Source organism: Dendrobates tinctorius, unplaced genomic scaffold (genome assembly GCF_039654945.1).
Source record: "Dendrobates tinctorius isolate UK_male_01 unplaced genomic scaffold, ASM3965494v1 ptg000370l, whole genome shotgun sequence".
Classification (NCBI taxonomy): Eukaryota; Metazoa; Chordata; class Amphibia; order Anura; family Dendrobatidae; genus Dendrobates; species Dendrobates tinctorius.
The window spans coordinates 4,021,430-4,044,799 of record NW_027362036.1 but is presented as its reverse complement, the minus strand read 5'-3'; the positions used below and the strand labels follow the sequence as shown (position 1 = coordinate 4,044,799).

General features: G+C 43.3%; 1 protein-coding gene across 1 annotated transcript in view; it reads left to right on the top strand.

Moving 5' to 3' along the window:
- DUSP3 (dual specificity phosphatase 3) overlaps nt 1-23,370 on the top strand; it is a 97,392-nt gene that overhangs the window by 37,469 nt on the left and 36,553 nt on the right. Inside the window, exon 2 of the mRNA XM_073562903.1 lies at nt 7,031-7,257. Coding sequence (XP_073419004.1) covers nt 7,031-7,257 — 227 coding nt within the window. The remainder of the gene's footprint in view (nt 1-7,030; nt 7,258-23,370) is intronic.

The window sequence follows — 23,370 nt, the reverse complement described above, 5'->3', positions numbered from 1 at the left end:
TGTCGTTTCTCTGCTAATGTATGGAGGTTAACCCATATCAGTGAGTACTTCCTCTGAAAGCTACTAGTGCCGACCAAATAATTTGGATCAGTAATGAATGATGAGACTGCTGAAAAGTCATCTGTACACAACAGGAAGTGTCAATCTAGTAAAAGGTCTAGTGACCAGTGTGAACATTGCAATATTTTATATTTATATATTTTTTAATGTAGACAGTGATATTGAAAATTGAAAAAATATCTACAAAAATGACATATAACATAAAAACCATATCTATAATTTTCTGATGACAGTTTGCTTAGAGCTCGTTTCATCTGGTAGGTGACGCAGGGAAAATGATTAGATGAACTTAGTCAGTGGAATTTCCCTGCAATAAAAATGTAATAAACCTTATCTTTACCGATGGTGGAATATTAAAATTTTCTCCCTGGAGAAGTGGTAAATGCAATTTTTAGGCCACATTCACAGGTTCAGTATTTGGTCATTTTTTTACCTCCGTATCTGTAAGCCAAAACCAGGAGTGGGTGATAATCGAGAAGTGGTGACGTGTCTCTATTATACTTTTCTTCTGACTGCTCCTCTCCTGGTTTTGGCTGGCAAATACTGAGGTAAAATACTGACCAAATTCTGAATGTTTGCTAGTTGTCTAAAACTGTAAGGGTTAGGCTACAGCACCTTTTCGAGAACATGTGGCCTACGTACTGTGATACCCCAAATGTACTGCATGTATCTAATGTGACCAGCCATAAGCCAATACAATGTTCCTGTTAGTGTTCTTTTGCCTTGACAATATGGAAAAGTGACGATTCCTACCATTCTCAGTACAACTGTATGCAATCCGAAAGCCATGTTACACTGTGTGCTGTGTTTTATACAGTGGCATATGTAGTTGCCGAGTTATATAAATCAGTGGTAACGTTTCTAGAAGACTCCCCAAACCTTGGTATAATTAGGTTTTTATTATTGATGAGGTGCATCACCTTGGTGTTCACCATTTGACACTTCGGACCATAAGCACCCTGTAGGGTTTCTACTCACTCGGTTGCGTTTGAGGTAGACACAGGAAGCTGTTTCAGTGAAAATGTCCAGGCTGGTTTATTAAGACTCCATAATCCCCTCAGGAAACCAAACAAAAGACAGCCTTTTCCGGCATAAATGGAAAACACAAACTAAATAGTTCATACAGTATTGCGGGTTTACCCTCTTGGATTAGGGCCCACTTCTAGGATCCTTACAAAGATAAACAAGCTAGAGATCTACACACCTCCAGTCACAGACACTGAATGGTCTCCATTTTAATTGTCATTCATGGAGTGGGGATATGTGTACAGCCAGTCCCCCCCCATCTCCTTGACTGCTCATAAACCCTGCCCTGATACACCCAATTAACTCTCTCAGCACTATACATGCTGGAGCATGCTTTCCTGGGCTTACAACACTGAAGCTACCAAGCTCGATGATACATATCTCCCATGAAGGATTTGTCCGGCTGCTACCTTTCAACCCATACAAGTCACCCTAGTGCAGTCCGATGTATGTGCATAATGGGCCTGATTCTCTCATGTGAGAGAATCGACTGCCGTGTGACCATGGGAGGATCAATGGGAATTATTATTAAAATGAGTCTATATGCTATGATAAATAATATTTAGGCTGCAGGTGTCCTCCTGGGCCTATATGAGGCTGCTGTGTTCAGGTCAGGAGACCTTTGGTCCGCATTGAAATCATGAATGTCGGGAGCATTAAACCGGCCTGCATGTACTGTATATTATAGCGTGGTGCTGAATATGCAGGCCGCTTCAGGGAAAATGATGCCATCATGTCACACAATAAGTTACATGGCTGCTCAGTCTGATTTCATTGAAATACAATATTGTATATAGAAGGCACATATTACGTGAAAAAAAGCATGAATTATAGGTACAGTATTGTTTTTTTGTCTGAAGATTTTAGGGACTGATGAACAATGATTAACTCATTGTGTATTTTAATGTACATATACTTGACCTTAAAATCCACTTTTGGAGCCTCTTTAAAGGGGTTGTCCAGGCTTGGGGCTCAAGTCTACAGTCACACTATGTGACTGCAGACTTGTGAATCCTCACAGTGCGTGCTGTCATGATTCTCCGGTGCCGGTAGTTGACCGCAAGTATGCCAATCGCATTCTTACAGCCGCATAACAACTAGATGTGACCTCTCTCGCTCAATTCACTTGTATTGAGCGAGGCTGCGTACGTCTAGTTGGCATGTGACCACATGTATGCAAATCGCCATAATTTCATAGGTTTTTTTTTTGTGTTATTCCATTGTAAATCCAACATAAAGATAGTGTTTAAATGTGTTATATTACGGAGCATTTTAGCCCTGTAGCATAAAGCGTCAGGCGCTCTACGTACATTCATACGGTCTCCGTTCTCACAGCTGAGTGAGCCGCCAAGTGTTGTGTGTAGGCCCCAGACTCTTTGTAGTGTAACTTAAATTACAATTCTCTAATACGATAACAAATCCTTATCGATTTTGTTATGGGTCCCTTTCAGATCCATCAGTAGGTTGCTGTTTACGGCAGCCTGTAGTCTGTCGATGGACTCTTGACACTGTAGCTACTCAATCATCTGCAATGAGACAGCAGAAGTTCCTTCAAGTCAATTTTTTGCGGCATTCCTTACAGGAAGCATTTCTGGTAAATAATGCCGCGCTAGGGAATTAGCACGTGATGCATTATGACGGCTCAAGCAGACATTCTGTACAACATGATTATCAGCTTTTGTCTTTTCTGCCATTGTTTTTCTGCATGCTTACCTGCGGTCTAACTTCCTGCTCAGCGGGTAATAATGTCTCCCTGCTCCATCTGCTTCATTATTATTTTGTTCTGATGCTTTCTTTTCAGCTGCCACACGGCGCACGCTTCTAAGTCCTATTTGTGTGCAGTTTTGCTTATCGGGGAATCATTTATTTCTAAGCAGAAAAAGAATTCACGCCAGATAAACAAAGCATCTTCACGGCCGTGTTATGGTGGCCATACATTTTCAATAGCTGTCTGCTAAACAAACTCCCCATACACAAGCAGTCTTGGTTCAGCCATGTATAACGTGTTTTCAGTGAGAAAAGGGAAATAAGCTGCTGCCAAATACCTCTGGCATCATCTTATCTTTAAGATCAAAGGGCTCTTTTAATTCAACCTGTCTAGTCCACTTTCACCCTGATATATGCTGTACGGGCCTCAGATGAACATGTCATGCACATTAGTCAGTTACTTCTGTAGAAATAGTCGGATTTGGCCAATGTAAGTCGTTAGGCACATTCACGTACTCGTTTACTGTCAAACATGGATGGATTTTATCTATTGTGACACTGTTTTGGATTCCATTTGGCACCAGTTTTGAATCCGTTTTTTAATTTTTTTTTCTTATCTGTTTTTAAAATATGAAGGAGGTAAACTGATTGAAATGTAACATGGATGGCTTCTGTTTTTAGCTTATTCCCATAGATTTAATAGCCTCATTTGATCCTCTAAATCTAGGGAGAATAGGACTTGCGCTGAGCATACAGGGAAACTGTCAGGTCCGATAATTTTAAGTATCTGAATTTATAAACTGTGTTCCAAATTATTATGCAAAAAGAGTTTAGGAGTGATAAGGTTAGAATTTTTTTGTTTGTCATTGATGGTGATGTGTGTCAGGGCTCTTTATATCACTGAAAGCAATTGCATATACCTGTGCAAATTAGTTTGGCAGGTGTGTCCAAATAAAGGCAAGACTACTTAAGAAGGCTGTTCCACATTATTAAGCAGCCTACATTTTTTGCCAAAATGGGAAAGAAAAAGGATATGTCAGCTGCTGAGAAGCAACAAATTGTGGAGTATTTAGGTCAAGGCATGACCACAATCAACATTGTCAAGACACTTCATCGTGATCATTGCACAATCAAGAAGTATGTAGCTGATTCCCAGCACACACGTGTGCGTGCTGATAAGGAAAAATTGAGGACTCTTTCCAACAGGCAATTGCGTCAGGTTAAAAGAGCAGCTGCAAAAATGCCTTGTCATAGCAGCAGACAAGTTTTTGAAGCTGCTGGTGCCTCCAACGTCCACCGAACAACAAGATGCAGGGTCCTTCAGAGGTTTGCAACTGTGCGTAAGCCATCCTGTCAACCACCGCTATCCACTGCACACAAGCAGAAACGGCTCCAGTGGGCCAAACGATACATGAAGACTGACTTCCAAACTGTTTTGTTCACCGATGAGTGCCGTGCAACGCTCGATGGTCCAGATGGATGGAGTGGAGGATGGCTGGTTGAGGGACACCCCATGAAAACACGGCTAAGGCGCCATAAAGGAGGAGGTGGAGTAATGTTTTGGGCTGGAATCATGGGGAGAGAGATTGTCGGCCCCTTTAGGATTCCTGAAGGGGTAAAGATGAACTCCATAATCTATGTGGAGTTTCTAAAACAGCACTTCCTGCCATGGTTCAAGAGGAAGAACCGTGCTTTCCGCAGAAAGATCATTTTCATGCATGATAATGCACCGTCTCATGCTGCAAATAACACATCTGCATCTCTGGCTGCTATGGGCATAAAAGAGGACAAACTTATGGTATGGCCACCATCTTCCCCTGACCTCAACCCCATTGAGAACCTCTGGAGCATCATCAAAAGGAGTGTCTATGATGGCGGGAGGCAGTTCACATCTAAGCTACAGCTCTGGGAGGGTATTCTGTCCACATGCAAAACAATTGAAGCACAAACCATCCAAAAACTGACAAATTCAATGGACGAGAGAGTTCAGAAGCTTCTTTCGAACAAGGGGTCCTATGTGCAAATGTAACATCACCTAGAATAAAGTTTTGACTTGAAAACTGTTTGATTTCATTTTGTAATAAGCTGATAATGCTTATAATTTCACAATTGACCATTTTTTTGTTCAAAATAAAAAGGTTGAAAACTCTGCTGTGCATAATAATTTGGAACATGCATTTTGAGTGTTTCTTATTTTTAAAAATATACTGTTTTCATCGGCAGTTTGTTCAAAAACATTGCAATTATACTAGAATATTAGATGACTGGATAATAACAATGACTGCAATTCATATAGGTAATTTAGAGAAAATATGAGGAAATATTTTTTGCATAATAATTTGGAACACAGTGTAAAGTTAATCTGCAGATTAGTAGTGTTATGGGTGGGCCCTGCCACAGTAATGAAAGTGTGGCAATCAGGAGAAAATAGACTTGTTTTCCCAAGAGCAATTTTTTTTTGCTATTTCATTGTGGAGATATTAGCAGTCAAAGTATTTGGCACTTGGTGAGTTAACATTTGAGTGGGCGTTATCAGACAGTTTTCACTGGGGTGTGTACTTTTTTCCCTTGTATGGTGCTGACCAATCAAAAGCAGGCAGCAACACAGCAGAAAAAGAACAGATCCTCACCATAGCTTAAAGCAGGATTTTCCGAGTTTGTGATATGATACAGCCCTTATGTCCTAATGTTACTCCTGCATGATTAGAAAGCTCAGATGACTAACAGCTTACAGATAAGATCCCTGTGGGGTAGTACAGATGAGTTTAGCTTTGTCACCTTACAAGCCTTTTTATCAACTCTTCTCTTGTCCAGCACTGTCACCTCTGCTGTACTACTCCTCCCCCACATTGCCTGTACACAGAGGCAGAGCAGAGTCTCATTACATCTCTTACTGGAGTAGCCCAGAACAAACTGATCCTCTTGTGAGATAAAGTAACCGCCTTGATGTCACTACAGAGCAAGTACAAGTTGCTTGAGCACAGCAAAAATGGATGTGATTACAACTCGCATACCGAGAATCCTGCTCTTAGCTATGGTGGGGGAGTGTTCTTTCTCCAGTGTGTTGCTGCCTGCTTACGATTGATCAGCATTATACAGGGAAGGGGCGGTGGAAGTAAGCGACCCTAGTAAAATCTTTTCATGCTCACTTGGACTTATCAAAAGTTAGCACATGAGATGCCAAATATGTTGATTGCTATTATCTCTGCTATGGAGAGTCGAAATAGAAAAAAAAAACCTGTTTCATATGAAAAATTTGGTGAAAGATTTTCTTTTGTAATGTGACATCTGACATTTTACATCCAGAACATCCTTATTATCCTGACATATTGATGACCTAACATTTGGTGTTGTCTTTTAATACCCTTATCTTATAGGAAATGTTTGTATGTGCACACCATCAGTAAAGGCTGCTTGTTGAACGCTGCGTACTTGTGCAGCGTCCAACCGGCAGCTGCCAGATGTTACAGCATAGTGGATGGGATTTTAAGAAATCCTATGTCCACTATGCGTCCAGGGATGCCCACGGAGACCTACATGTAGCGCGTCTTTCCAGACTGCAGCATGTCAATCTCTCTTGCGGAGACGCAAGTCTTCGCAAGATAAATCTCACCCGTACAATGTATTGGGCGCGGTGAATCCGCGCGGTTCAATGATCACATGTGGAATCACCTGCGTTCAATAGACGGCAGCGCTTTGGACACAGCGAACATGTGCTGCGTCCAAAGCGATGTCAATTCCTGATCGTTCTCACATCCCCTTAGATATTTTTTTTTTTTTATGGATTGGTGAATAACTAACCTAAAGAATCTCCTTGCACGTTAGCCTATAGCTATCCATGTACCTAGTCAGTATATCCATAGGCACGTAAGCGTCTGCCGTGCTTCACTGTCAGCAATGGACGCTTTCATGTAACCCTCTCTGTCCTCATTTGTCTATATGCTACAGCCCACTCTGTCGTACCGTAGCCATATCCTCATTTTTTTCCTCTTGCAGTTTTGAGGAATTGCTTTGAGTTAGTTATTCGTCTTTTGAGACCTTATGTTACAAGTCTGCGCCAGATTGTGAGGGGTTCCGCTTAGGCCCTATAGGTTTCTGCAGATGCGTTAGTCATTTTGGTTTGGATTTCTAATGGGATTACACTTTCATTTGTTTTGCACGTGACTGTAACGGATCCAATATTTCTGAGAAGCTGTTCATATCCTTCTATCATCCTTTTTTCTCTTTTGTTTTTTAGCTTCATCGCACAGAACATCATGAGACTGCAGCGCCTTGGGATAACACACATCCTCAATGCTGCCGAGGGGAATTCCTTCATGCACGTGAACACAAATACTGCCTTCTACAACGGCACAGGGATTACCTATCATGGTATTAAAGCCAACGATAGACCAAATTTTGACCTGAGCTCTTACTTTGAGGAAGCCTCAGACTTTATTGATAAAGCATTGTCACAAAAAGATGGTGAGTAGATAAAAAAGGTCATTCAAAATAATCCATACCCAGGGCATGGCACATAACAAAGCTTTTCCTATGAAGTTGTTGCACAGGTAGTGATCTACTAAAGACTCATCCAGATACGGGTGCCTGGCTACCTCTGGGTATACAGTACAGATCAAAAGTTTGGACACACCTTCTCATTCAAAGAGTTTTCTTTATTTTCATGACTATGAAAATCGTAGATTCACTCTGAAGGCATCAAAACTATGAATTAACACATGTGGAATTATATAATTAACAAAAAAAGTGTGAAACAACTGAAAATATGTCTTATATTCTAGGTTCATCAAAGTAGCCACCTTTCGCTTTGATTACTGCTTGGCATTCTCTTGATGAGCTTCAAAAGGTAGTCACCGGAAGTGGGTTTCACTTCACAGGTGTGCCCTGTCAGGTTTAATAAGTGGGATTTCTTGCCTTATAAATGGGGGTGGGACCATCAGTTGTGTTGTGCAGAAGTCTGGTGGATACACAGCTGATAGTACTACTGAATAGACTGTTAGAATTTGTAATATGGCAAGGAAAAAGCAGCTAAGTAAAGAAAAACAAGTGGCCATTATTACTTTAAGAAATGAAGGTCAGTCAGTCCGAAAAATTGGGAAAACTTTGAAAGTGTCCCCAAGTGCAGTGGCAAAAAGCATCAAGCGCTACAAAGAAACTGGCTCACATGAGGACCGCCCCAGGAAAGGAAGACCAAGAGTCACCTCTGCTGCGGAGGATAAGTTCATCCGAGTCACCAGCCTCAGAAATCGCAGGTTAACAGCAGCTCAGATTAGAGACCAGGTCAATGCCACACAGAGTTCTAGCAGCAGACACATCTCTACAACAACTGTTAAGAGGAGACTTTGTGCAGCAGGCCTTCATGGTAAAATAGCTGCTAGGAAACCACTGCTAAGGACAGGCAATAAGCAGAAGAGACTTGTTTGGGCTAAAGAACACAAGGAATGGACATTAGACCAGTAGAAATCTGTGCTTTGGTCTGATGAGTCCAAATTTGAGATCTTTGGTTCCAACCACCGTGTCTTTGTGTGATGCAGAAAAGGTGAACGGATGTACTCTACATGCCTGGTTCCCACCGTGAAGCATGGAGGAGGAGGTGTGATGGTGTGGAGGTGCTTTGTTGGTGACACAGTTTGGGAGTTATTCAAAATTGAAGGCATACTGAACCAGCATGGCTACTACAGCATCTTGCAGCGGCAAGCTATTCCATCCGGTTTGCGTTTAGTTGGACCATCATTTATTTTTCAACAGGACAATGACCCCCAAGACACCTCCAGGCTGTGTAAGGGCTATTTGACCAAGAAGGAGAGTGATGGGGTGCTACGCCAGATGACCTGGCCTCCACAGTCACCAGACCTGAACCTGATCGAGATGGTTTGGGGTGAGCTGGACCGCAGAGTGAAGGCAAAAGGGCCAACTAGTGCTAAACATCTCTGGGAACTCCTTCAAGACTGTTGGAAGACCATTTCCGGTGACTACCTCTTGAAGCTCATCAAGAGAATGCCAAGTGTATGCAAAGCAGTAATCAAAGCAAAAGGTGGCTACTTTGAAGAACCTAGAATATAAGACATATTTTCAGTAGTTTCATACTTTTTTGTTAACTATATAATTCCATATGTGGTAATTCATAGTTTTGATGCCTTCAGAGTGAATCTACAATTTTCATAGTCATGAAAATAAAGAAAACTCTTTGAATGAGAAGGTGTGTCCAAACTTTTGGTCTGCACTGTATAAATATCAGTGTGAACGGTTTTCAGGCAAAAAGCATTTATAAAAAATGCCAGAAAATTCACTTTAAGGCGCTGGCTACAGTGATGGCTGCATGGATTATGGCTATCTGCCCCTGCTTTCTTGTCTGTCAAACTACACACAGGCGTAGCATTGAGACTGACTTTCAGTTCACGGCAAGCATTACAAAAGGCAATGCATGCTGGGAAGTGAAGGAAAGGAAGCTCACACACTTGTAGTGCTGGCAGAGAACCAGTCACTCAGAATATGTGCATGGAAAGGATAAGAACAGTTCCTGGACATATTTCACTGGAATATTCACAGAGAGCTGTTTAACCTTGTTGTATGGGGGAGGTGAGGGCCATGTTTTTGTACAGGTTCTGTGTGCATTTTAGGATCACCTTTTTAAGTTGAAATTGCAGTGATGAACTGATCTCTGGTGTCTGACTTGAGGAAAAAAAACTGGTAAGTGGCTATTGCCTGAGAATAGCAGTAGTCCTCCATGTATTGTGACAGTTACTGGGGAAATGTATTATTTCAGTTGACTAGCCTAGTAAGTAATTTATAGTAGGAAAGTCCCATCAGTGACGTCATTATCCTATCATAGGTCACATGCAGATGGATTTTCTTTACCTAAGAATCAGCAGAAAAATATTTCTAAGGTGACAAAAGAGCAGAATTCAAATACAAAATGCATTTTTTGATTAAGAGAGATAAATTATATCTACAGTAGGAAGAAGTTTCAATGATTTCACAAAGGTTACATTTTTTTCATATACAGTTGTGCTCAAAAGTTTACATACCCGGCAGAATCTTTGCTTTCTTGGCCTTTTTTCAGAGAATATGAATGATAAAACCAAAACTTTTTCTCCACTCATGGTTAGTGGTTGGGTGAAGCCATTTATTGTCAAACTACTGTGTTTTCTCTTTTTAAGTCATAATGACAACCCAAAACATCCAAATGACCCTGATCAAAAGTTCACATACCCCATTTCTTAGTACTGTGTATTGCCCCCTCTAGCATTAATGACAGCATGAAGTCTTTTGTGTTAGTTGTGGATAAGGTTCTTTATTTTCTCAGATGTAAAGCTGCCCACTCTTCTTGGCAAAAAGCCTCCAGTTCCTGTAAATTCCTGGGCTGTTTAGCATGAACTGCGTGCTTGAGATCTCCCCAGAGTGGCTCACTGATATTGAGGTCAGGAGACTGAGATGGCCACTCCAGAACCTTCACTTTGTTCTGCTGTAGCCAATGACAGGTCAACTTGGCTTTGTATTTTGGATCGTTGTCATGTTGGAACGTTTACGTACGTCCTATGCGCAGCTTCCGGGCTGATGATTGCAAATTTGCCGCCAGTATTTGCTGATAACGTGCTGAATTCATTTTTCCTTCAACTTTAACCAAGTTCCCTGTGCCTTTGTAGCTCACACACCCCCAAGACTTAGCGATCCACCTCTGTTCTTTACAGTACAGTAGGAAAATGTTGTTCCTTTCATCATAGGCATACTTGACACCTCTCCAAATGTAACGTTTATGGCCAAAAAGTTCAATTTTCCCTTCACCCATGACAGCACACCTGAGAGGGATCCGCCCCACCAGGACAGGAACCTACTGAGATATAAGGGGCGGCACCTCTCCCCTGCTTCAGTTGGGTTCCTGTCCTGGAAGGAACCCCACTGTCGGCGGTGCCTGTCATGGGCGAAGAAAAAGAAAGAGAAGAGAATAAAAAAAAGGGAACCAGCCCCGTCCCGGCGCGGGAAGAACAGGTATCTCACCTGTAGCGCCAGCCGTCGGGTGCTGGAGGCACAGTCCCTGGGCCCTCCGGGGTTCCGGGTTCGTGTTGGCGTCGGTGGGATCCCGGTGGCCCTGGGAAGCCCCCACCGCGCCGCCCTCCCCTCGCGCGCGCCCGCATCTCGATCCCCGAGGCGTCTGACAGGGGAGAGACTCGGGCGTCTTCCGGCCACTGACGTCAGCGTCGCAAAGGATTGTGGGCACGCCGGCTGATGTCAGCACCAGGCGACGGTGTCATGGCGCCCGGTGCGATGCCGGCTGGCTTTTCTGAAGGCGGTCGGCCGGCAGTCGCAGGGGGGAGGGGAGGCAGCTGAACGGAGGCCACTCACAGGACAGAGGCGTATTTAAACGCTGCGGCAGGGGCAGACGGTGCAGCTATGGAGTCAGAGCAGGAGAGGTCCTTGTCTCTGCCGCCCTCACAGCCCTCCGGCCGCAAACATGGAAGCCGGTCAAGCAGTAGCTGCCCCAGCCACAGATCGGGAGAATCCTCAAGATTCAGAGAGCACAGATCGCGTGCTCCGACGCGGCCTCCTAGTCCAGTACCCTTGATTACGGGTGGTGAGTGATCTTCGTGAATGCTAGCATTTATGTTAATAGGGTTTCTCTGTGTATATTTGACCCCGTAGGAAAGGCCCAAAAAAGCCGGAAGCAAGAAAAATAATAGGGACTGCACCATATGTAAAACAGCCCTAGCAAGAGACTGGCAGAAAGACCTCTGCACCAGTTGTATACAGCGAACCATGGCGGAGGAAGCGCCTAGTTTCACGGCTAATCTGATATCGGCCCTTAGGTCGGAGATGGAAGGTTCAATTAAGACCCTATTGAAAAAAGGGAGGAGAGGTAGAAAAAATCCCCCTAGTTCTCCCTCAAATTCCTCTTCGGCCTCGTCTCAATCGGAGCAGGCGTCCTCATCAGACTCCTCAGACAGTGACACAGGGGATAGGCTATGTTTTTCGGTGGAAGACACATATGCTCTCCTAAAGGCCATTAGAACAACAATGGGCCTACAGGAAGAGAAGACGACAAAACCCTACAAGACGTAATGTTTGGGGGACTCCAGGAGAGAAAAAAGCGTACCTTTCCGGTGAATGAAAAAATCCAGACGCTTATTGAAAGAGAGTGGAGGAAACCCGAAAAGTCAGGGGCTCTTCCCCCACCTCTAAAAGGCGATACCCTTTTGAGCACAAGGATGCGGAAATATGGGACAAGGTCCCAAAAATAGACGCAGCAGTATCCAGGTCTTCTAAGAAATCGGCCCTGCCCCTGGAAGATTCAGGGGTTCTTAGAGACCCACTAGACAAGAAAGCAGACTCATATCTGAGGCATGCATGGGAAGCGACAGCCGGAGGATTAAAGCCGGCAATAGCAGGCACCTGCACGGCACGCTCCCTCATGATCTGGCTGCAGCAGTTGGAAGAAAAACTAGCATCAAAGGTCCAAAGAGAGAAGATAATGGCAGATATGTATCTCTTGCATGGGGCAGCAGCTTTTTTAGCGGACACCTCGGCGGATTCTATGAGGTTAACAGCCAGAGTGGCTAGTTTATCAAATGCTGCTAGACGGGCACTATGGCTTAAGGGCTGTCCGGGTGACCTGCAATCTAAGGCTAGACTGTGCTCTCTCCCTTGTGATGGTCAGTTCTTATTCGGGAAGAACCTAGACGACATCCTGGAGAAAGCGAGCGATAGGAAAAAAGGCTTCCCCAGGTTCCCAACAAAGCAGAGAAGACAGCCCTTTCGGAGGGGCGGAAGGTTCAATAGGGGGCGTCCTCCGGCCGATAGAAGGAGATGGAGGACAAAAGGAAAAAACAGTCAGGATTTATGTTTGGTGGAGGTCCCTCCAGCTTGAAAAAAATCACCACAATGACGCCAGTATTCCAGCAGGGGGGAGGTTGGCACTCTTTTCCCAGGCCTGGGAAAAGATCTCCTCCAATACCTGGATCCTAGGTATCTTAAGAAAAGGCCTAAAAATCCCCTTTGTTCACCAGCCGAAAGCCGTGTTCGTGGTTACCCCTATCAGAAAAGCAGCCGAAGAACAGTTGGCCTTGAAAGCGGAGATCCTGAACCTAATAAACAAACAGGTCCTTTACGAAGTCCCAGACACACAGAAGGGAAGGGGTTTCTATTCACCACTTTTTTTGATTAAGAAACCGGACCAACCAATCGTTCAGGACGATTATAAAGCTCAGAGGACTCAATCGGTGGATAGGGAATCAGACCTTCAAGATGGAGTCAGTGACTACGGCCATAAAGCTACTACATCAAGATTTCTTTATGGCTGTAGTCGATCTGAAGGATGCATATTATCATATCCCTATCCATCCAGATTACCAAAAATACTTGAGGGTAGCTCTTTATATTCAAGGCGTACTGAAGCTTTTCCAATTTACAGCTCTTCCGTTTGGTATATCCATAGCCCCGAGAGTTTTCACCAAGGTCATAACGGAGGTAACAGCTTTCCTTCGGATTCGCGATACAGTCATAATACCCTATCTGGACGATTTCCTCATAGTGGGCAACTCCGAGAACCAATGTACTGCGCAGTTAAGCCAGGTGACCAACACCTTACAAGAATTAGGGTGGATAATAAATTTCAAAAAGTCAAAACTACAACCCCTAAAGCAACATACCTTCCTGTAATTTATCCTGGACTCAGAACAGCAGGTGTGTCTGATTCCGGAGGCCAAAATAGAAAAGGTACGGAACATGGCTTGGTCTGCCCGAAACCAACCTCAGATGACGTTGAGAAAAGCAATGTCCCTGCTAGGCACCCTGACGTCCTGTATTCCGGCGGTCAGGTGGGCTCAATTTCACACCCGTCAACTCCAGTGGGAGATACTAGCAGCACAAAGATCGCTAAGAGGGAGTTTAGAAGGAGGTCTGGAGCTTTCATTAGAGACCAGAGACTCTCTCAACTGGTGGCTAGACAGTACAAATTTGGCCGTGGCAATACCTTGGGACAAACAGGCGACAGACGTGATTCTAACAGACACAAGCTCCCTGGGGTGGGGGGCGCACTTAAGGGGTCACGTAGGCCAGGGGTCCTAGACACCCCAAGAAAGGAGGGTATCCTCCAATCTCAGAGAATTGTGGGCTGTGAACAAAGCCCTAACCCACTTTTTTCCCCTACTCAGGGGTCGCAATGTCCGCATCATGTCAGACAACAAAGTGACGGTGGCATACATCAACCACCAAGGGGGAACAAGATCATACTCCCTCATGAAAGCAGCAGATGACATCCTGGGCAAGGCGGAGCAACACTTACGCTCCTTAACAGCCTTACACGTAAAAGGGGCAGAAAACATAGAGGCCGATTTCCTAAGCCGCAATACTCTGATGCAGGGAGAATGGGTCCTAAATCGGTCCATTTTCCAAAAAATAACGCAGCTTTGGGGGGGAACCAGTGATAGACCTCTTTGCCAACAAACACAACAGGCAAACACACAGGTTTTGCTCCCTAAACCCAAGAGAAGATCCATGGGCAGTGGACTCTCTGCATATTCAGTGGGACTTCAAGCTGCCCTTTGCGTTCCCCCCAGTCGCTCTGATCCCAACAGTGGTCAAGAAGATCAGGAGCGATCAAGCCAGAGTAATTCTAATAGCCCCATTTTGGCCAAAAAGGCCCTGGTTTGCTCTACAGCGGAGGATGTCCCTCTCCGATCCATGGGTTCTGCCAGAAATCCCGGACCTTCTAGCCCAGGGCCCGATACTCCACGCACAGGTCAAGGGATTCCATCTGGAATTTGAAAGGTCGCTTTTAAGGGGTAACGGTTTCTCTCCGGGGTTGGTGGCCACCCTGCTTAAAAGTAGGAAACCGGTAACGACTAATATCTATGGCAGAACATGGAATAAATTCCTACAGTTCCTAGGTAAGCCGTTAGAACAAGAACCCCCGATTAATGCCATCTTGGAGTTTTTACAGGCAGGATTACAGCTGGGGTTAGCGGTAAATACGCTTAAGGTTCAGGTATCTGCACTAGGGGCGCTCTATAACTGCAACTTGGCAGCAAATAGATGGATAGCCAGATTCATCAAATCATGTCATAGGGCTAAGCCTATTCCAGTACCCAAGATAGCTCCCTGGGATTTAAACCTAGTACTAGCTGCCCTTACAAAAGAACCATATGAGCCATTACATCAGCTCCCCGGAAAGTCTCTGACCCTAAAAACAATCATTTTAGTGGCCCTTACATCAGCCCGTAGAATAAGCGACCTGCAGGCTCTCTCAGTAAATCCACCCTATACACAAGTTTTTCAGGACAGGGTGGTGCTAAGGACAGACCCCGCTTATCTGCCTAAGGTAGCATCAGATTTCCATCGGGGTCAGGAGATTGTCCTCCCATCCTTCTGTGATAATCCAAAGCATCCAGGGGAAGAAAAGTTCCATAGTTTGGACGTTAAGAGAGCCCTGCTAGAATACATATGTCACCAGCCAGTGAAGGAAGTCCCAATCCCTATTCGTAGCTTTTCAGGGTGCCAGGAAAGGCTATGGGGTTTCAAAAGGGACTATTGCTAGATGGATTAGGGAGGCCATTAGTGTAGCCTACTCAGCTAGTGGTATCCCGATTCCTGACGGCATCAAGGCTCATTCCACCAGACCTCCTGGGCTGAAAAGGCAGAGGTATCAATTGAACAGATTTGTAAGGCCGCTACCTGGGCCTCATCTTCCACCTTCTTTAAGCACTATAGATTAAATCTATCCTCCTCTGCTGACTTAACCTTTGGTAGAAGGGTGCTACAAGCGGTGGTCCCTCTCTAAGGTGTTTTGAAGTCTCCAAAAGTCTTTCAGGTGTGCTGTTATGGGTGAAGGGAAAACCACCATGGTTACTTACCGGTAGCTGTTTTTTCCGGAACCCATGACAGCACCCATATATTCCCCCCCCTTTTGACCATATGGGTGTGCACAATTAGTAGGGTGCATTTGTGTGATGTGGTGCTGGATTAACATGTAACTAACTGGGAAGTCCTCTCAATGCTCTGTAACCCAACTGAAGCGGGGGAGAGGTGCCGCCCCTTATATCTCAGTAGGTTCCTATCCTGGCGGGGCGGATCCCTCTCAGGTGTGCTGTCATGGGTTCCGGAAAAACCGGCTACCGGTAAGTAGCCATGGTGGTTTTCGAGTCATCACTCCAAATTACCTTGTTCCAGAAATTTTGAGGCTTGTCTCTGTGCTGTTTTGTGTATTGTAGGCGAGATACTTTGTGGAATGTGCACAGTAATGGCTTTCTTCTGGCGACTCGCCCATGCAGCTCATTTTTCTTCTAGTGCCTCCTTATTGTGCATCTTGAAACAGCCACAACGCTAGTTTTCAGAGAGTCCAGTATTTCAGCTGCTGTTATTTGTGGATTTTTTTTCTTTGCATCCTGAACAATTTTCCTGGCAGTTGTGGATGAATTTTTTGTTGGTCTTTTTTGTTTTTACAGAACCCCTGATTTTCCATTTGTTAGTCACAGTTTGAACGCTGCTGACTGGCATTATCATTTCCTTGGATATCTTTTTGTATCCCTTTCCTGTTTTATATAGTTCAACTACCTTTTCTCGTAGATCCGTTGACAATTCTTTTGTTTTCCCCATGACTCACAATCTAGAAATATCAGTGGCTGGATGAAAGATGCAAGAGTCTGTCTGGATCCCAGAAACTCACTCAGCTTTTATGCACACACACTAATTACAAGCAAACAGGTCACAGGTGAGGATGTTACCTTTAGTAGCCATTCAAACTCATTCGTGTCAACTTCTGTGCACGTTATCAGGCCAAAATCACCAGCGTATGTGAGCTTTTGATCAGGGTCATTTGGATGTTTTGGGTTGTCATTATGATTTAAAAAGAGAAAAAACAGTAGTTTGACAATAAATGGCTTCACCCAACCACTAAGCATGAGTAGAGAAAAAGTTTTGGTGTTATCATTCATATTCTCTGAAAAAAGGACAAGAAAACAAAAATTCTGCAGGGCTAAACTTTTCAGCACAACTGTATTATATATAGCGCCATCATATTCAACAATGCATTACAGACACTGTCCCCATTGGGGCTCACAATCTATAATCCCTATCAGTATGTCTTTGGAGTGTTGGAGGAAACCGGAGAACCTAGAGGAAACCCACACAAACACAGGGAGAACATACAAACTCCTTGCAGATGTTGTCCTTGGTGGGATTTGAACCCAGGACCCCAGTGCTGCAATGCTAACCACTGAGCCACCATGCAGAACCCCCAAATGTTCCACAGACATCCTGAGGGTGGCATCGCCCCATGCTGGCAACATTGCACAGTTATAAGTTGTTCTTGTGCCCTGCTCTGTATGATTTATGTTATTAGAATGGGCACAATAAGAAGTGAGTTGTGTATGACTTCTGTGTAAGACTGTAGGAAGGCTCTGTATCATGTAAGTAATGCTCACTGTTTCTGGGATATTTTTTGAATTCTCCATACTAGGGAAGTTCCTCCCTGAGATGACATCTAAGAGACTCGTCCGCTCCTCTGTTAATTAGTCACTGGAATTCAGAAAGTTGGGTAATAAGGAATATTATATTATCGGTTACTTATCAGCATGTAAATGTGACTTTATACATAACAAGGGCTGAGAATATTTAGTTTTATCAAGTACACCAACTTTTAAAGAAAAAAAAAGCTGGATTTCTGGATTATTCACTTATAAGTGGTACAGAAAGGTCAGGCATTTGCCCATTATATTTTCTGGTGTATTATATCAAAGGGCACACTCAGAATAACTTCACTTTGGCCATACATGAGTCATGTCTCTCCAGATTCAAGTGAAACGAGTACCCAAAGGACCTCAGCACTGCAAGCCTACAGTACTAACCACTGAGCCACCAGTGCTGCACATAATTTGTGCTCATGGATATTAGTATGTCACTATATATATTGTAAGGTTACATCTGGACGAGTCCTGAATGGAACACGTGTATCACCAAGGTGCTTGGCCTTGGTAACCAGAGACCTGGAAAGCAGGCTCCAGCACAGATAGTGCTGAGAGATTTGTTTAATGGGGCAGCATAGGTCCAGGTTTCTGGAATGGCTGCTAGAAATGGGTGGGAACGGTCATTCCCATTCTCTAATCCAACAGCTGCAGCTGATTTAAAATGGCAGTTGAGCTGCTCACAAGTGTCTGGGTATACAAAGGGATCATCTCTGAGACTTGTCTGTGTGAGAGGTAGTAAGACCTTTTGGTGTTGTTCTCTTTGATAGGTCCTGAGAGATTGAAACTGGACTGTACTGTTAAGCGGGTGAACCCATATTGCTATTACATGAACTAGCTATTTTCTTCTATTTTGTTCTGTTTGCCTTCATGCACGGCGCCTCGCATCTTCATACGATGCTGTCCTCTTCTTCCCTTCCTGTAGTGGCTCCAGCGCAGGCGCACTGCTCTGCCCTGTTGAGGGCAGAGCAGAATACTGCAGTGCGCAGGCGCCAGACCTCTCCAGTGCGCAGGCGTCGGGAGAGGTCTGGCGCCTGCGCACTGCAGTATTCTGCTCTGCCCTCAACAGGGCACAGCAGTGCGCCTGCGCTGGAGCCACGACAGGAAGGGAAGAAGAGGACGGCATCGTATGAAGATGGGAGGCGTTGGACCGGACCGCGACACCCATCGGACCGGACCGCCCCCTCCGGTGAGTATAATCTCTCTCTTATCTTATCTTTCAGGTTACATAAGGGGCTTATCTACAGCAATACAGAATGCTGTAGATAAGTCCCCGATGTCAATTCTGGCAGCTGATAGTCCAAAAAAAGGGTGACAGATTCCCTTTAAACACAGTTATTTTTTAGGTTATCATGAAAGCGGCAAGTAAAATGTTGAACAAACTATATGAAATACGGAATGACTCTCCTGCTGAGCGGAAAAGATATTTTTTCTTTGTAAGACGAGGCATAACTCGGTTATCCTATGCTTCATTTATACTCCGCCTTTATATATCTTCCAGAAAACTCTCTGCCAAGAGCGAGTGTTTCTGTAAAACACATCTCTGCATCATCTATAAAATTGTGAAAATTGATTACCTTTTTGTTCACATTTCATTTTCCGTGTCTCAGCGTTCACACCTTGTCTCGATGTCGGTTTGCCAGAGAAGGGAGACATTTGTAAAATTTGCATTATTCCATCTCTTGCCAGCCAACCATGAAATATAGCTCTGCCAGAATATTGAATTTTAGTCTGAGATCTTGTGAATGGAAGTCATTCCAAATGGATACGATGGGGTGTAAAATGCGACAAGATAAGTTATCCGTGCTGCTATGATAAATATATGTATACAGGTGTATCTCACAAAATTAGAATATCATCAAAAAGTTAATTTTTTTCAGTTTTTCAATACGAAAAGTGAAACTCCTATATTATATAGCGTCATTACAAACAGAGTGATCTATTTCAGGTGTTTAATTCCGTTAATGTTGATGATTATGGCTTACAGCCAATGAGAACCCAAAGTCATTATCTCAGTAAATTAGAATACTTTATATTACCAGCTTAAAAAATGATTTTAAAATCCTAAATGTTGGCCTACTGAAATGTATGTTCAGTAAATGTCAGCAGAGGGAAGCATGAAGTGCTCTAAAATTTCCTAGTAGTCGGCTGCACTGACTTTGGTCTTAATAAAACACAGTGGACCTACACCAGCAGATGACATGGCTCCCCAAACCATCACTGATTGTGGAAACTTCACACAAGACCTCAAGCAGCTTGGATTGTCTGTCTCTCCACTCTTCCTCCAGACTCTGGGATCTTGATTTCCAAGGTCTAGTGTGAAGTTTCAACAATCAATGATGGTTTGGGGAGCCATGTCATCTGCTGGTGTAGGGCCACTGTGTTTTATCAAGACCAAAGTCAACGCAGCCGTCTACAGGAACTTTTAGAGCACTTCATGCTTCCCTCTGCCGACAAGCTTTTTGGAGATGGAAACTTCATTCTCCAGCAGGACTTGGCACCTGTCCACACTGCCAAATGTACCAATACCTGGTTTAAAAATAACAGTATCACTGTGTTTGATTGGCCAGCAAACTCGCCTGACCTTAACCCAATAGAGAGTCTATGGGGTATTCTCAAGAGGAAGATGAGACACCAGACCTAACAATGCAGACGAGCTGAAGGCTGCTATCAAAGCAACCTGGCCTTCCATAACACCTAATCAGTGCCACAGGCTGATCGCTTCCATGCCACGCCACATTAATGCAGTAATTGATGGAAAAGGAGCCCCGACCATTTATTGAGTGCATTTACTCAGCATACATTTCAGTAGGAGAACATTTCAGATTTTAAAATCATTTTTTCAAGCTGGTGTTATAAAGTATTCTAATTTACTGAGATAATGACTTTTGGGTTTTCATTGGCTGTAAGCCATAATCATCAACATTAACAGAAATAAAGTAAAAGGGTAATAGACATGTTATATGTGGAGGCCAAATATCAAAGATATGTAATGGCCATAAAGGAAGATCAATAATATAAATCATATATCATGATCCACATAATTGAGGCAGGACAAATGCAGGACAACTGCACATTTACTAGAAGGTACCAAACAAAGAAGCAGTCAAAAAATCCATAAAACTATGATATTTATTGAAGATAATATTAAAACATTAATAGATATGGACACACAGTGTTTGTACAGGGAAAAGGAACAGCATATAAATGAACACAATGGTCATGAAGGGCCAACGTGGCTGCAAACACCCCGCCAGGATACTAGAATGCAGAGCTAGATGGTATAGCTAATAGAAGTCAAGGGATTATATAGAATATAGTATAACAAATCATACAGCAAGTGCTACTATCCTTCATAAGGAGTATTCCCTGACAGAGTGCAAAAGCGCACAAATAAAATTGATGTATAATACACGTCATAGTGATGACATAATAAACTGCATTGCTATACCTGAAATACGGGGGGAGGCAGCAGGGTCGGTCCTGTCCCCGACGCGCGTTTCGGAGCTTAAAAAAGCTCCTTCCTCAGGGGGCGTGGGAAGGAGCTTTTTTTAGCTCCGAAACGCGCGTCGGGGACAGGACCGACCCTGCTGCCTCCCCCCGTATTTCAGGTATAGCAATGCAGTTTATTATGTCATCACTATGACGTGTATTATACATCAATTTTATTTGTGCGCTTTTGCACTCTGTCAGGGAATACTCCTTATGAAGGATAGTAGCACTTGCTGTATGATTTGTTATACTATATTCTATATAATCCCTTGACTTCTATTAGCTATACCATCTAGCTCTGCATTCTAGTATCCTGGCGGGGTGTTTGCAGCCACGTTGGCCCTTCATGACCATTGTGTTCATTTATATGCTGTTCCTTTTCCCTGTACAAACACTGTGTGTCCATATCTATTAATGTTTTAATATTATCTTCAATAAATATCATAGTTTTATGGATTTTTTGACTGCTTCTTTGTTTGGTACCTTCTATTAACAGAAATAAACACATGAAATAAATCATTCTGTAATGACTCTATATAATATGAGTTTCACTTTTTGTATTGAAGAACTGGAATAAATTAACTTTTTGATGATATTCTAATTTTGTGAGAAGCACCTGTATATTATAACTTTACTTTCACAAGTACTTTTACTTCCATACTGATGACACAGAGGAGTCAGGACCTGAATAGCAGACCCTCTATAAACTCTATAGTGCCAAGATAGCTTTATTTGAGATGATATCATGGCAGTCAGAGAATTAGGGCACAGTCAAACAGCCGTGTTTCTCGCACGAGGATCACATCGCAATCCTCCGACTGGCCTTCGGCTCTTCTGACCTGAGCATGACAGCATGTATTGCTTTGCAGCTGTCACACTTAGGTCAGGAGAGCCGACGGCCACTCCGAGGATTGTGATGCGATCCTCACATGTGTAATATGGCTGTCTGACAGTGCCCTTAGAGTAAAGATCTACCATAGCTGTCTTGTATTCATTCGCTTCGGTTTTGTGTAAGGTTATTACTACACTAGACAAGTTCACTGATGGCGGAAATGAATTTCATTGAACATCTGTAGATATAGCTTGGGGGAAGCAATATTTTATATTGAATGGCTGTTTCTTTATAATTGTGTCTATAACATAAGCAATTAACTTGCCAGTAATTAGAAAGGCTTGTCATACTGACCATGATTTGACAGTAATCTTGGATCTCTCTAATTCTGGCACTTGGCCTCGGCTCTTCCCGATTAACCTGGTGCGGTGGCAATTGGGTAATGGTTTTGTGGTTGATGTCAGCTGTGTAATGTCAGCTGACATCAAACCCAAGGGTTATTAGTGGAGACTTGACTATAAGACACACCCATTCCTAACCCCATAGTTAAAAAAAATAATCCACAGGGTCTGCCAAAGTCCATATGCAAGGTTAATGCAGTTCAGCGGGTTTCATTTAAGATGTACAGTGTGGTAAAAAAATTTAGTCAGCCATCAATTGTGCAAGTTCTCCCACTTCTAAAGATGAGAGAGGCTACAATTTTGTTTCTGGTGTCCTTCGACAGGTCTTTGGTCTTCACCCTAGTGGAGTTTGAAGTGTGACTGTTTGAGGTTGTGGACAGGTGTCTTTTATACTGATAAGTTCAAACAGGTGCCATTACTACAGGTAATGAGTGGAGGACAGAGGAGCCTCTTAAAGAAGTTACATGTCTGTGAGAGCCAGAAATCTTGCATGTTTTTAGGCGACCAACTACTTATTTTCCACCATAATTTGCAAAATAAATCTTGCCAAATCAGACAAGGTGATTTTCTGGATTTGTTTTCTTATTTTGACTCTCATAGTTGTGGTCTACCTATGATGTCAATTACAGGTCTCTCTTATCTTTTTAAGTGGCAGAACTTTCACAATTGGTGGCTGACTAAATACTTTTTTTCCCTCACCATATGTGTAAAAATTGGGCGGCTGTGTGCCGTGCGATTTTTATTTTTTACATTTTTTTTTCCTTGTACCCATTGACTTGCATTGCCGAGTTTCGTCCGATGCCTGCAGCCACTCACAACATGCTGCAATTTTTTTTTCTCATTCTAGCTGACAAAAAATGTGCAGAACAGCACAGAACCATAGAATAACATTAGTCAGAGGGAAATCAGATTTTTTTTATCAGATTACACTCGTCCGATTTTATACGCAGATGAGAACAAGCTCATAGACTGAGGATAGTAATGTGGTTAGATCTTAGTCCAAAGATCTCCATTACCTAATGCACCGATGAACAAACAGCAGTCACTTTTTACTGTTCCTCCATCTGCTCGGATTTAATTAACTGGGGTTATATGAGTACAGAGCTGCAAACACAGCAGAATCCTGATCAGGTAAATTGTGTAGCTTACTGTGTTTCAGAGAATGTAAAGCTTCAAGTTGTTGTATGGCTTAGAAAAACTCATTTGCAGATAGCTGGACTTGTAAAAAGGTTCTTATGAAAAGAATACACAGCTATTAGGGCATTGATTTTCAAAGTAAATATAACAGCTTCATCTGGTGTAAGAAATCTATTTATTATTGTATATAGTTTGTATTGTGAAATCAGGAGACAGATTGGCTTTAAACAGCTGGGCACCATTTGACAAAGTTATTATTAAA